Genomic DNA, 14,898 nt, shown 5'->3' with positions numbered 1-14,898 from the left:
GCGGACCTGCACCATCTGAGAACCAGACCCAGCGGGGCTCGGGGACCAGCCAGGCTCCTCCCCTCTACTCAGGTCCCAGCTCACGCCCAGCCGGGGGTTCCATCTGCAAAAGCACTCCCTTCCCCAGGGGCAGGGTCCAGGCTGCTGGGGCAGACGCTGCACCAGACGCACCTGGACCATCCCCAGGTGGCAGGACCCAAGAATCACGGCAGGATGCAGGGACCCAACAGCAGGCCAACCAGATGCGGGGTTTAGTCACTGAAAGAGGCAGGAAGCCATGCATCCCTGCCGTTATCATCAAACACAGGAACGCGATGAAAGTCTGAGGAGGAACAGGATCTTCACACCCTTTCAAAGCGTCCCCCAGAAATAGGTACAAACCACAGGCAGAGGCGTGGGGGCTGGTGCAACACCCAGGAATGGTGCTACGTGGCCCCTCACAGAGGCACCAGAAGCACAGGGGACCATGAGACGGGCCGCCCCAGGGCCCCCAGGACGAAGGTCTGGAACCGACCCCTGCGAGCACAGGACAAGGAATGGCTCCCGACAGGAGCAGCCTGGGACGGCTGACTGCACGGGCGATCTGAAGGGACCCCGTCCTGCACCTCTGAGCAAACAGGTGAGAGGCGCCAGGCTGGTCTGATCGGGACACCGCAGTGTGGCTGTGGAGGCTCAAAGCCCGCTTTCCAGAGGCAATACTGGAGGACTTGGGTGTCACCAAGCAGCAAGTCAGCGATTGATTCTCAAATAGCTCAAGAAAAAACTTTGTGGTCTTTCAAAAAAATTTTAAATGTTTTAAAGATCAACTCTCCATGAAAACAAAACAACCCTCACTCCTTCCTTCAAAACCCTGGCTCGAACTAAAACCCGGCTCTTGTCAACACGGCTGCTCTGGCCGCTCCATCCCCCCCCGCCCCCACACACAAACCCCAGACACGTCTGCTCATTTATGTGACTCTGCTAAGTGCCCGCTCAATCTGGGGACACGGCCCCGATCTCCGACCCCGCGTCCCAGGGCTCACACTCCAACGAGGCAGACAGGGATGCCAGGCCCCATGGGGGAGCACGTGGTGCCTCGGGGGCCACCAGAGAAAGCCCAGGGCAGGGGCCTGCAGGGCTCCTGGTGTGAGGGAGGGGCTGGTCGGGAGGCAGCCGGCCCTCGAAGGTGGGGTACGGCCACTCTGCCCAACCCTCCATGGCCACTCCAGCTTTAACTCTGCCCTGACAGGGACACAGCGGGTTAGCAAAGACAGCAACGTATCTGGCTGAGGGACTGTAAACGCCCTTCTCAGCCTTCAGAGCCAGGGTTCACCGTACTGACCCCTTTCCCTGTCCACCCACACCACCACCCTTGCCAGGCAGGCCAGCAGACCAGCAGGCCACTGCTATGATGGGAGAGACCCAGGGATCCAAAGGCCCCACTGCACCCCGGGGAGCTGAGTATGACTAACCAGTGAGCAGGAACACCAGCCCTTGTTCAAAAATGCTGTCACTGAGGGAGCCCACCATGCCCCCGAGGCTGACCCCCCCAGCAGAGGTGAGCCCATCCTGGGCTCTGTGATGGGTTGGCCTTTGGCACCCCTAAATTGCAGGAGCCTTTTCCTTTTATTCTATTGGATTTCTGGGCCTTTTTTTGCTGATAACTTCTGCTCAGTGGGGCACCCTACACTGGACGTCGGGAGGGCACAGGCTGAGGCCCCTGCACTGCCCATCCACAAGCAGGCTGCTCAGTCGGGCCCACAGAACTGCAGACAGGTGCCTGAGCAGTGCTGACTCAGGACACAAGCACCCTGGTTGGACTCAGAAGAAAGAGCACCAGAAAGCCCCAGACCCAGATGCACTGGGAAACAGTTCTTCCCCAAATCAAAGCAGCACCTGCAGTTCAAGTTTTAAGGCTACTTCTGAAAACTGAATGGAGGACATGACCTATTCAGGTGAACGTCCTATCACCCCCTGAACACTAAACCAACCGTGAACAGGCACAGCCCCAAGTCCACCCTTCAGGCAGCTATAAATAAAACCAGAAAAGCTACTTGCTCTCCCAGCCTGAAACTTCCCCTGGCCACCAGGGATCCTGTCAGTTAAAACTGTGAATGGGACGGTCCTTCTCCCAGCAAAACAACACAACTGCTGTGTCTTCTAAAAACCAACCATGTAACATCTCTGTAAAGTGTCCTAAGGCTATGCAGCAATGGAGAAACATCTACTGAAGAAAGTGTTTGAGACGCGGCCTGCTGCCCCCACAACCCCTGGCACTACTCCAGGTGGGCCGGCCAAGAGACCCCCACCACACAGTTCCTGGCAGAGGGCCGTGGTTTCTCCCCAGAAGCAGCAGGCCCCCAGCACTTCTCACCCCCCAGCTCAGCTCCTAGTCTACTCCAGGCAAGAAGGGCAGAGAAGTCAGGGCACTCTGCCCCCCCCCAGCCCCCACTCACGACAGAGGCTCCACCGCAGGCGCAGCAAGCAGAGAAGACCGTCCTACCTCCATCTGCTCAGAGGATAGAAGTCCCGCACTGGGAGGGGCCAACGGAGAAGACCTGGGACTACAATGCCCTCAGTGCACGCACTTACAGCAGGGCGGGGGGCATCACCCCATAAAAGCCAATGCTACCCCAGGCACCAGCTCTGGAGCAGGGGTTCAGAGGTTCTGTCCTAGAAGTGGGGCACACTCTCCCTAAAGGGAGTAACTCTGCTTACAACAGGACATGAGCAGGTTCAAGCTTCAGGCACTGACAAAAACAGTGGGGGGCTTGGTGGTGGAGCAATTAAGAGGAAGTTGGCCATTCCAATAGAGCACCAACTGCAACAGCAGACCTGCTCAAAGTTTATCAGACAAAAACAGCCAGGGAGAGCCCTCCTGGGGACCCAGCAACTGTCAAAACTGCCCTCAAGATCCCCCTGCCTGGCTTTGCTGGATCAGACCTAAAAGCAGTGCATGCCCCAGGGTGTGATCAAAACCAACAGACCCATCTACTAGCCATTTGTGTAGGCTAACGGGAGTGTGACTCCAACGGAGGCAGACCACCCAGAAGCTTAACAGGGGGACCAGGGAGAGTCAGAAAGCTAGATCCACAGCCTTGCCTGGGGGAGAAGAGGTTCAGAGACTGCACTGGTCAAGCCAACTCACTCAACACATAAGCAAACAAGCCACCCCCCCAAACCAGGGTGGGGGATCCAGTACCCAGAGTTGCCACAATATTTTACAATATGCAGTTTTCAACAAAATATTTGAGAAATGCAAAGAAGTGGGAAAGTGGCCCATACACAGAAGAAAAGTAAAAGGAAACAAAATTGTTTTTGAAGAGGCACAGCCATTAGACCTAGCAGAAATGACCCAAAACAGTTACTATAAATATGCTCAAAGAACTAAAGGAAATCATAAAGAAGTAAAGGAGGGCATAATGACAATGTCTCATCATACAGAAAATCAGTAGAAAGATAGAAATTGTAAAAAAGAACCAAATGAAAATTCAGAAATTGAAAAGTACAATAACTAAAATAAAAATTTCACTACAGAGGCTCAACACTAGATTTGAGCTGGCAGAAGGATCAGTGAAGGGTGCCTGGGTGGCTCAGTCGGTGAAGTGTCTGCCTTCAGCTCAGGTCATGATCCCGGGGTCCTGGGATCGAGTCCCACATCAGGGTCCCTGCTCAGCAGGAAGGCTGCTTCTCCCTCTCCCTCTGCCTGCCACTCCCCCTGCTTGTGCTCTCTCTCTCTCACAAAAATAAATAAAATCTTTAAAAAAAAGAAAAAAGAAATATCAGTGAACTTGAAGATAGATCAATAAAGATTATGCAATCTAAAGAACAATGAGAAAATAGAATTAAGAAAAATGAACAGACCCTCAGAGAAATGTGAAATATTAAGCATACCAACATATACAAAATGGGCGTACTGAAGGTGAGGAGAGAAAGAAGGGAGCAAGAAAAATATTCAAAGAAGCAATTACTGAAAACATCCCAAATTTTATGAAAATATTAATCTACACACCCAAGAAGCTCAACAAACTCCAAGTAGGATAAATACAAAGACATCCACATCCTCACATGTAGTAGTCTAAATGTTGAAAAAGGTAAAATCTTGAAATCAACAAGAAAAAAGTGAAACACTGAAAAGAAAAAAACTGTCAACCAAGATCCTTACATCTAGCAAAACTTTTTTTCACAACAAAAGTAAAATAAAGACATTCCCAGATAAATAAGAACTGAGAGAATTTGTTGTTAGCAGGCCCATCTTACAGGAAATACTAAAAATAAGTTCTTCATGTTGAAAGCAAGGGACATCAGATAGTAATGCTGATCTACATGAAAAAAAAGAAAGAGTGTAAGTAAGGGTAATTATGTAGGTAATTATAAAAGACAGTAAAAATGCATATTTCTTCTGCTTTACTCTCTTAACTGATTAAAAATTAATTAGTATAAATTAAGTTAGTAAAAATAGATACTGGCAAGAAGCATATTATAAGCCTTAAAGCAACCACTAAGAAAATAAAATTCATATATAGTTTAAAAGATCACTAAAAGGGGGCGCCTGGGTGGCTCAGTCGGCTGGGCATCTGCCTTCAGCTCAGGTCATGATCTCAGGGTCCCGGATCGAGCCCCAAGTCAGGCTCCCTGCTCAGCAGGGAGTCTGCTTCTCCCTCTCCCTCTGCCCCTTGCCCCACTCATGTATGATGTATGCTTCCTCTCTCTCTCTCTCAAATAAACAAATAAAATCTTTAAAAAAAAAAAAAGTAAAAGAATGGGAAAAAATACATCATACAACAACCACAGGAGGTCTACAGTAGCCAAACTAATATCAGAAAAAAAGAGACTCTAAAAACAAAACAAAACAAAATTACTAGAAATAGGGGGACAATTTATAACAGTAAAGGGCCAATCCATCAGTCAGATAAAACTATAAACATATAAACACAGATGAACCTAACAACAGTCCCCCAAAACAGAGGAGGCGAAACCTGACAGAAGTGAAAAGAAAACCTAGTAATTCAAAATTAGTGGGAGATTTCAATATATGCTCTTAGTCATGGGTATAATCACCAGAAAGAGGACTAAGGAAAGATTTGAACTCTATGAGACTAAGATTCTCTCCACTTCCAACCAGCAACAGTGTTGTGCACATGGGACATTTCCAGGACGGACCTTCCGGGAAGCCACGGAACAAGCCTCAATTTAAAATGACTGGAAGTATATTCTCCAACTACAATGGATTAAGTTAGAAATCAGTAACAGACAGAAATTTGGGGATTTCACATGTGCAAATGAAACAACATACATAAATAAAAAATGGGTCAAAGAAGTAATCTCAAAGGAAGTTAGAAAATATTTAAGACCAATGAAAATGAAAACACAACATGCCAAAACTTCCAGGATTCACTGAAAGCATTTATTAGAAGAAATTTATGGCTATAAATGCCATGTTAAAAAAGAAAAAATACCTCAAATCAACAATCTAACCTTCCACCCTTAGGAAACTAGAAAAAGCAAACTAAACCAAAAGTAAGCAGAAGGAAAGAAATAAATACTAGAATTAAATAAACATAGTAGAGAATAGAAAAATAACAGAGAAAATCAACAAAACCAAAAGTTGGTTCTTTGGAGAAAAAAATCAGTAACATTGACAAACCTTTAGCTAGAACGACCAAGAGAAAAAGGAGAGAAAAAGAAGGGGGCTCACTACTCAAGTCAAGGATGAAAGAGGAACCACCCGCACAGAAACAAAAATAAGACAAAAATGTGTATCAGCAAATTAGATTAAGTGGACAAATTCCAAGAAACTATGAAAAGTAACTCAGGGAAGAAATAGAAAATCTGAACAGACTTATAAGAAGAGAATGACCCGGTAATTTTAAAACTTTCCACAAAGAAAAGTCCAGGCCCAGAAAGCTTCACTGGATAATTCTACCAAACATTTAAAGAATCAATAAACTTGTGACAAGGAGTAAACAAGCCCTAGAGATCTAGTGCACAGTACAGTGAATATAGACAACACTGTACCATAACCACCTCACTTGCTGAGACTAAAATGTAATTATTCTAACCACAACAGAGAAATGATAGCTATGTAATATGATAGAGGTGCTAATTATCACTACAATGGCAATCATATTACAATATATAAATGTATTAAAAAAAAACAAAAACAAAAACAAATAAAAACAATATATAAATGTATCAAAGTGACATGCTGTACACCTTAAATTTCCACAATGTTGTATGTCAAATATATTTCAATTAAAAAAAAAGCCTCCTAGAAAGAAACATAGGCAGTAAGCTCTGTGACACTGGTCTGGATCTAACTCCAAAAGCAAAGGAAACAAAAGCAAAAATAAACAAGTGGGACCACATCAAACTAAAAAGCTTCTGCACAGCAAAGAACACCATCAAAGCACAATCAAAGCACACGAGTGACTATTATCAAAAAGACAACAGATAGCAAGTGTTGGTGAAGATGTGGAGGAAAAGGACCCCTCGTGCACTGTTGGTGGGAATGCACACTGGTGCAGCCACTCTGGAAAACAGTGTGGAGGTTCCTTAAAACATTAAAAGTAGAATTACCAGCAACTCCACTACTAGGTATTTATCCGAAGAAAACAAAAACACTAATTCAAAAAGATATATGCACCCCTATATTTATAGCAGCATTATTTACAATAACCAAGATCTGGAAGCAGCCCAAGTGTCCATCCATTGATGAATGGATAAAGAACATGTGGTATATATATACACAATGGAATATTATTCAGCATAAAAAAGAAAAAAGTCCTGCCATTTTCGACATGAATGGAACCTGAGGGCATTAAACTAAGTGAAATAAGTCAGACAGAAAAACACAAATACTGTATGATTGCATTTATATGTGGAATTTAAAGAAACAAAACAAGCCCATAGATACAGAGAACAGACTGGTGGTTACCAGAGGTGGGGGATTCAGGCTGGGTAAAATGGGTGATGGTGGTCAAAGGTATAAGCTTTCAGTTCCAAAATAAATCAGTCACGGGGAGGTAAGGTACAGCACGGTGACTGCAGCTGACAAGACTGTGTTGCGCATTTGAAAGCTGCTTAGCAAGAGTAGATCTTAAAAGTCGTCATCATAAAAAAAACTTTTTTGCAACCATGTAAAATGACTGATGTTAACAATGTTAACTAGACTTACTATATATTTGAAGCTGATGTTATATGTCAATTACACCTCAAAAAATTTTTTTAATTAATAAGGAATTGATACCCATCCTTCACGAAGTAAAACAAAATAGAAGAGGAGGGAACACTTCCCATTCCCAGCCTGACTTAGAAGACCAGTACTATCCTGATGCTAAAACCAAAGTCATCACAAGAATTAAAAAAAAAAGCAGACCAATATCTCTTGTGAATATGGACATAAAAATCCTTAACATAATACTAGCAAACAGAATCCAGCAACTTATAAAAAGGATTACACATCACAATCAGATGGGATTTATCCCAAGAACTCAATGTTGGTGCAACATACAAAAATCAATGTAGAATAAAGAACAAAATCATATGATCATCTCAAGAGACACAGAAAAGCATTAGACAAACTTCAACATCGTTTCATGATAAAAAGAAACACTCAACAAACTCAGAATAGAAAGGTTCTTGCTTCATCTAATATGAGGCATCTACGTAAACTCCACAGCTAACATCATGCTTGATGGTGACAGAATGCCTTCTCATTAAGACCAGAACAAGACAAGCGTTATCTACGCTCACCGTTCTATCCATTTCTAATTCTAGGGTAAATAGACAAGAAAAAGAAAAAGCATCCAGACTGGAAAGGAAAAAGTAAAACTAACTCTATTTGCAGATGACAGAATCTCCTACAGAGAAATCCTAAAGACTACACTAAAAATTAGAACTAATGAATGAGACCAGCAAAGTTGCAGGATACAAGATCAGTATGTGAAAATCAATTTTATTTCTACAAGATAGCAATGAACAATCCAAAATGAAATTACGAAAACAATTCCATTTACCAGAGCATCAAAAAGAATAGAACACTTTGTAATAAATTTAACAAAAGCACTCCAAAACTTGTACTCTGATCATGTTTCCACCTGTCTCCCACCATCCCTCCCTCCCTCCCTCCCTCCCCCTCCCTCCCCCCCTCTCTCTCTCTCTCTCTCTCTCTCTCTCACACACACACACACACACACAAACGGGCAGGTTTCTAGGAACTAGTTCATGCTTAAAAATAGCAGGCTATGGGTTGGTTAGTTTGCTGGCGACACAGCCGTGCTTAGTAAAATGAGTCACACACACGGAGCAGCATGACAGTGAGGCTGAGCGGGGACAGAGATGCACAGAATGAACGAAGCGAAGGGTCCAGTGGGCAGCCTTGAGCGGTGTGGTACGTACCCAGATACGACCGCCTGGGGGGGACCTTGATTTCTTCATCCTTATTATCTGCAGCTACATTTAAAGAAAGAGAAAAACAGGAAGGAGGAAGAAACAGAAACAGACTGGTTTTAACACTCGTAAGCAGCAGTGGCTCCCAGCCCTCTTTGCATGCCTTTTAAAAACAGAAGGACAAGATCTTGATTTCTGTGTATTAGGACATTTGTTTTCTGAACTATTTTCCCCCAAACCTACCCTCTTCCAGTAGAACTGCCGGGCATGAGGAGGAAATCTTGGGCGAACAATGAAACGTCACTACATTTTCACTTAATTTCTAAGGTCAGAGGCGGCATAAAGCCCATCGCATGTCCACTATGCTGAGAGAAAGAGAAAGCAGATGCCACTTCTATTTTCCCCTAAAAACTCATCCACATGCGAGCTTTGCTTGCAATAGAGTTGTCCCAGGGTCAAACTCGTCAGAAGGCCACCGCATAGAGCTGTTTTCAGAGCATGCTCAACGAAATGCCCGCTGGCAACGGGGAAAGCGTTCAACGTGTGACCTTGACAAGCAAGGGGCCCACAGACAACGCCACGTTCCGTCCCGCCAGGGAGCACGTGTCCCTGGCCCATGCAGCAGCACCTGACAGAGCCCAAGATGACTCCCTCCCAGGGGACCTTGCTCCTTCAGCAGCCCAGCCCCACCCGAGACCCCCTACTCTGTGCTGCCCAGGACGGCAGCCCACGGCCCGTGAAGATACAGCCAGCGTGCCCCCAGGCCAGAGCCCAGGATGGAGTCTGGAAGACGGATGGAAGAGTCACTGGACTCAGTTCCATGTCATCTGCCCCAGGTAATGAGGCTCCACCTATAAAAGGACAGATTGCAAGGAAACAGCTCAACGAAAACACCAGACTGGCTCCATGCTTGGGGACAGCAGATGCCCACAGACCCTGCTTACGAGGAGTGGCTGCCCGGCCCACGTGAGGGCTCCCTGAGCCAGCAGCACCAGCGAGCGAGCAGCAAGGCCTCATCTCCTCACCCAGCCCCGCCCCAGCTCCCCCTCCTGGACCCACTGGGCTTGAATACCCAGGCTCAGCCGGATTTCCGCAGCTTTTTGCTTCTATTTCTTGCTTGGGACCAATTTCACCGCTCACTGACACGTCTGCTAAAGATCAGGTCCCAAAGTGGAAGGGGGAGGGGACGAAGGGGATGCAGGACAGACTGCTCGCAGGACAGACTGCTCGACGTGGCTCCAGGAGGTCAGACATCCCATACACCGTCTCCCCTCTCGTCTCAGGCCTGATCATGCCCAGCAGACGAGCAGAGCTTGCAAGCACGCCAGGTAGCAGGGCGAGGCCAGGGTGAGGCCCCAGAGTGAGAGAACGTGGCCCATGGGGCTCTCTGGGCAGCACAGTGGGGGAAGGAAAAGCAGCAGCCGGCAGGGAGGCGCGGGTCAGGGTGAGGAGACTCAAGTCCCTGTCGGACTCTCCCAAGGACAGCTTCAAGCCACCTAAGGTTTCCTGCTAGAAAGCAGAGAAACTTCTCTGCGCAGGACAGACTGGGGGTGAGAAGCTGAGAGCCCAGTTAGGAACACACGTCCATGCTGAACACGTGGTCCAGGCTAGGTGCTGAGGTTTAGAACCAGCCTCAGCCACATGTCCACATTCACGTCAGAGGCTCACCGCTCCCCACTGGACATGGCTCTGTGTTCTCGCCCCTTGATTCCCGGGGACTGTGACCACTCCGGTCTGCAGAGGTGATGCTGCATGATCCCCAAGACCAGATCATAAGAAAGACACAGCTCCCACCTGGTTCTCTCTCAGACGCGCCCCTTGAAACCTGGATGCCGTAAGGAAGCTTAGGCCACGTGAGGAGGCCACGTGAGGCTGTCCCAGCAGACTCCCCAGACACGTGAGCAAGTGAGAAGAAAGGAGGGAGAGTGAAAGAGACCCAAGGCACCAAGTTTTGGGGTTACTTGTCGAGCAGCCACAGAGACTGGAACAGAGCATGACAGAAGTTCTGGCATGAGCTCAGACAGGAGAACTGGCCGTCCTGAATGCCAGAGGACAGCTCGGGGACAGCAGGAGGGAAGGCTGGGGAGCTGACAAGAGCCAGACCATCAGCAGTTTCCAGGGCTTCTGGTCCTCGTCACCGTGTGAGATCCACTGCTGTAGGCATGTGGAGAGACCAGCTGGGAGGAACAGAGAGTGAGGGACGTGGAGGGGCGATGGTTACACATACAGGACGACCCGGAGACCAGGGGGCCAGGGGGAGGTCCAGGGAAAACGGACACAAGACCGACATCAGAGTGAGGGCTGTGGGCAGGGCAGATACAGGATTCGTAACCGGTGTCCAAGGACACTGATTAACCCTTAAAAATGCAGAATGGTTTATAGATAAACATCTTCCAGGGTGGGGTGTGTGTGTGGGGGGTCCTCAGCTTTCATTCTCAGGATGGTATGTGACCCTCCCCATCCAACATTTTTCAGTTTTATCGAGACAGAACTGCCTGTAATAAAAGTTCACCCATGAAGTGACTGGGCTGTAGCATGTTCCCAGAGTTGCACAAACGCAGCCGCAGTCTAATTTTAGAACACTTTCATCACCTACACAGGAACCCTGCCCCGTTAGCAGGCACTCCCCATTCCCCCACCCACCTCCACAGCCAATTCCATGTTGGAACTTGGAGTGCTGAGATTTGGGGCAAAGTCAAATGAAGGCAACCACCTGACTTTGAGCCACAGACAATGTTGTTTCTTGAATAAAAAGGAACAAATAAGTCCGCTGTGAGTGCCTACCCATAAGAAGCCACTATTCCCAGTGACTCTGAACAAAGTCATTGATGGTAAGAATGGATCGTCCTAGGACCCCAAGAAAACAGTGTTCCAGGAGGCTCCTTACAGAGACCACTGCGAGCAGAGGGGGAAGCAAGTCCTGCCATTCTTTCATTCTTGGGTCCTTGAGAAGCCCGTGGAAGATCCGAGACGTGACTGAAGGGTCTGAGACTCAGCTAGAGGTGTGAGCACCCCTGAAATATTTCATCGGCCACAAAATCTCCCATCCACTGAAAACGCCAAAAACAACCCCCAATCCCACAGCTGTCCCAGTGACCAGAGCGTGGTCTCCAAACGCCACACCCACATACCACAAGGGCTCCTTGGAGAAATGGCCAACTCCAGGTCTGGGGCAGAAACAGAAGACGATCTTGTCACACCAAGATCAGGGGCCTAGGGGCCACTCGTCTATGCCAAAAAGTCAGGAGCCAACTGAAGAGGCTCCCACTGGCAGACAGGAGTCAACGGGGCCTTCAACAAATACAATAATGGCAACCAAGAGAAACACATCAAATAAATCCATATACTCACAATAGAAAAACAACGTGATCACTGTTGCAAGATGCCAGGGAACCAATTTTGAAGACCGGCAAATAAAGAGAAAGAAGCAAGTATCTGCCTTTAATTTATAAATTACACCACTGGATAACTGAATAGCATTTACAGGGGAAGTTTCTCTTCAGAGAAGCCCTCCAGCCAACAGGTGAGCAAAGACGGAAAGAATATCAATGCAGTCTCACAACTAACGGGTCTAGGCACTGGGCACCCACCACTACTAACATCCAGAAAGGGACAGGCCGACAGTACAGGCGTCCTTGGGGAAGAACACAACAGTCCAGCAAAAAGTAAAGAGAACCAAACCTACATCTGACCAGACATCTGGATCCACTGATCTTTTTCCAATGTTCTTACACAGGGGCACACCAGAGATAGGAAGACGTGACGGACCACCACGGGGTGTGGCCAGCAGAAGCCAGGCTGGGACCACCTCCGTGAAGGGCTTCTCAAATGTCCCCTGCAGTAGCAGGGATCTTGTCCCCATGCAGATGTGGCTGAGGTCTCGATTCTGCATTCCCCGCACACTCCTGGGCTGTTGGGCCACCAACAGAGCGCTGGGAGTGCAGCACACACAGGTGCGCAGAGCGAGCTACCCGTCGTAACGGCAGACAAGCTCCACAGACAAGGGGAGCTGGGGAGAATCTGTAGATTAAAAGACAACCAGCAGGTGCCTGGGTGGCTCAGTCGTTAAGCGTCTGCTTTCTTTGGCTCAGGTCATGATCCCAGGGTCCTGGGATTGAGCCCCGCATCGAGCCTGCTTGTCCCTCTCCCTCTGCCCCTCCCACTCCTCTCTCTCAAACAAATAAAAAAAAAAAAAAAAAAAAGACAATCAGCTTATCACACTGTGCAGCCTGGAACGGGACCCTGGCTCGAGGAGATAAAGCAGCCAGAAATGAGGAAGTGATGAGGCAGCTACAAACTTACACATAAACTGCGTATTTGATAATTAAGGAACTCATTTTTTATGGCTGATAAAGTCCTTCCCTTTTAGAGATACATTATGAACTGTTTACAAACAGAGTATATCTGGAATTTGCTTCAAAAACTGCAGGCAGGCGGCGTGACCAGGATCTAGGGGAGCAGATGGAGGTGGGCATGATTACACGGGGAGCTCATACATACTCTCCCCGATTCCGTATATGTTAAGTTCTCCACAATAAAACGTGACAGAGGAAAAGGAAAAACGCAGCACACACAAGACACATCAAACTCCACTCCCACTTGGTAGTTACACGGTGGGTACACATTAGCTTCTCCAGAAGATTTCTTCCTGGAACACGTGAGCCGGGCCGTCCTTAGAGGCAGAAGCCACCTCTGGGACCCATACCCCAGCCCAACCTCCACCGTGTATGAACAAGGGCACAGAAAGAGCCCCCAGTGGAAGGAGACATTTTTAAAAATTTGAGCCTCATTTTGAAATAATCCCAATTTTGCAATAGGAGAGACTGCAAAAGTGTCCCCAGCGTTCACAGACATCACCTCTGGAAGGGTGGATGGAAAGCTACTTGCTTTTACTTTATATTCCTCTCTCTTCCCCAAAATGTCAACAACGAGCATGTATGGCTCTTTATAATCAGATAAGAAATTACACATTTAATTTTGTAAGTAACCTGCTTTTTCTCCTTTGATTCCATTTATTTCTTTAATCTTAACTTCCAAGCTGAACTGGTACCTTCAAAATTAAAAACCTCTATAAAAGACAGTTGTAAAACATTTAAGCTTTTATCATTTTTTTAGGCTGACTATCCTATGAGAATGCTGAAATATGACTATTAAAGATTTCCTTCATAAAGTACTTGAAACGTGTGCGTGGTCAGCCTGCCCCAGGCAACCTCCCCAACACCCCAGCAGAAAACCGCCAGGAAGTGGGGGCCGCCCGCCTTCCACAGGGAGGCCCAGGGCACCACGATCACGTGACCTCAGAGCTTCCAGCTGGAACTGGTCAGTTTTCATCCCCCACCCTCCCACTTCTAGCAGAGGACAGGAAAAAAAACACGTTTCATTAAAAAGCTTCCCTTCGGAGTATGCTGTGTATCTCATACGTAGGAGACACAAAAATATGTAAATCTGAATGGATTCAAGAATTAAGTATGAATCTCAAGAATTCTCCAACACATCTAGCTGTGTTCCGGCAGGCAGAGTTTAGGGGTGGGTTCTCCATCTGAGGCTGTCTGGGGGCCCAGCAGGGAGCTCAGGGGTCATGAGGCACACTCCTCCATCCCCCACCAGAGCCATACTGCAGAGAGCAGGCCAGCCAGGCAGGGGCAGGTCCAGGGGGCTGCCGTTCCAAGAGGCAAGGTCAAAGCCCACCGCAGCCCTGAGCCGGGGGGGGGGGGCAAGGGCAGAGGGAGCGGCAGGCTGCCTGCCAAGCAGGGAGCCCAATGCAGGGCTGGATCCCGGGACCCCGGCATCACAACCTGAGCGGGTGTTTCCTCTAGACAGCACATAGTGGACCTTAAAAAAATTCATTCTGGCAATTATGCCCTCTGATTTGGGTTGTTTAATTCATTCACATTTAATGCTATTTTGATGTGTTTGGATTTGTGTCTGTCGTTTCACTTCTGTTTTCTGTATGTCCCTGAGGCTGAGGTCCCCGTGTCCTTGCCGGCTGGAAGATGAGGGCCGTTCCAGCCTCAAGGGCCTGCTGTGCTTCTGCTTCCTGCCCCTTCCCCCACGTCCAAAGCCAGAACCACTTCTTCCGCAAGTCCATCCCTGGCCGTCTCCTGTCTCCTCTTCTACTCTAAGGGCCTGTGCGGACATCGGGTCCACCCGGACAGTCCGGGACAACCCCCACTGGAGGCCTCAGCGCTCCTCACCACTGCAGGCCCCGTACCACGTGATGTGGCCCCTCACAGGTTCCCAGGTGTGGATGTACGGGGGCTCCGTTCATTTGCTCATCGAAGACAGGGTCCCTTGTTAACATTCAGATTGAAGCCCTATCCCTGGAAATTGGGATTCACTATTTTAACTCAATCCATCCTAGTTAACCAGAATTAGAAATAGTCCTTGTGGAAGAATTTGTATATGACACTAGCAGTCAAGACGGAACGAGAGAGAACTGCAGTGCCAAGAGCTGCGGGAAGAGGCCCCGCTCCCTGCTCACGAGGTCTGCCCCTGCGCTCACGCTCACCTGAGGTCTGCCCCTGCGCT

The 14,898-nt window shown here is 47.9% G+C and overlaps 1 protein-coding gene across 3 annotated transcripts in view; it reads right to left on the bottom strand.

The window, feature by feature from the left end:
* SLC66A2 (solute carrier family 66 member 2) overlaps nt 1-14,898 on the bottom strand; it is a 57,685-nt gene that overhangs the window by 33,272 nt on the left and 9,515 nt on the right. For 2 of the 3 annotated variants that reach the window (XM_032422717.1, XM_032422718.1), the window contains exon 4: nt 8,380-8,433. The exons of the other annotated variant lie outside the window; for it this stretch is intronic. In XM_032422717.1, coding sequence (XP_032278608.1) covers nt 8,380-8,433 — 54 coding nt within the window. The remainder of the gene's footprint in view (nt 1-8,379; nt 8,434-14,898) is intronic. 3 annotated transcript variants of the gene reach the window in all.

Source organism: Phoca vitulina, unplaced genomic scaffold (assembly GCF_004348235.1).
Source record: "Phoca vitulina isolate PV1807 unplaced genomic scaffold, GSC_HSeal_1.0 scaffold27, whole genome shotgun sequence".
NCBI lineage: Eukaryota > Metazoa > Chordata > Mammalia > Carnivora > Phocidae > Phoca > Phoca vitulina.
The sequence above is the reverse complement of the archived record's forward strand: the minus strand, read 5'-3'. Positions and strand labels throughout refer to the sequence as shown.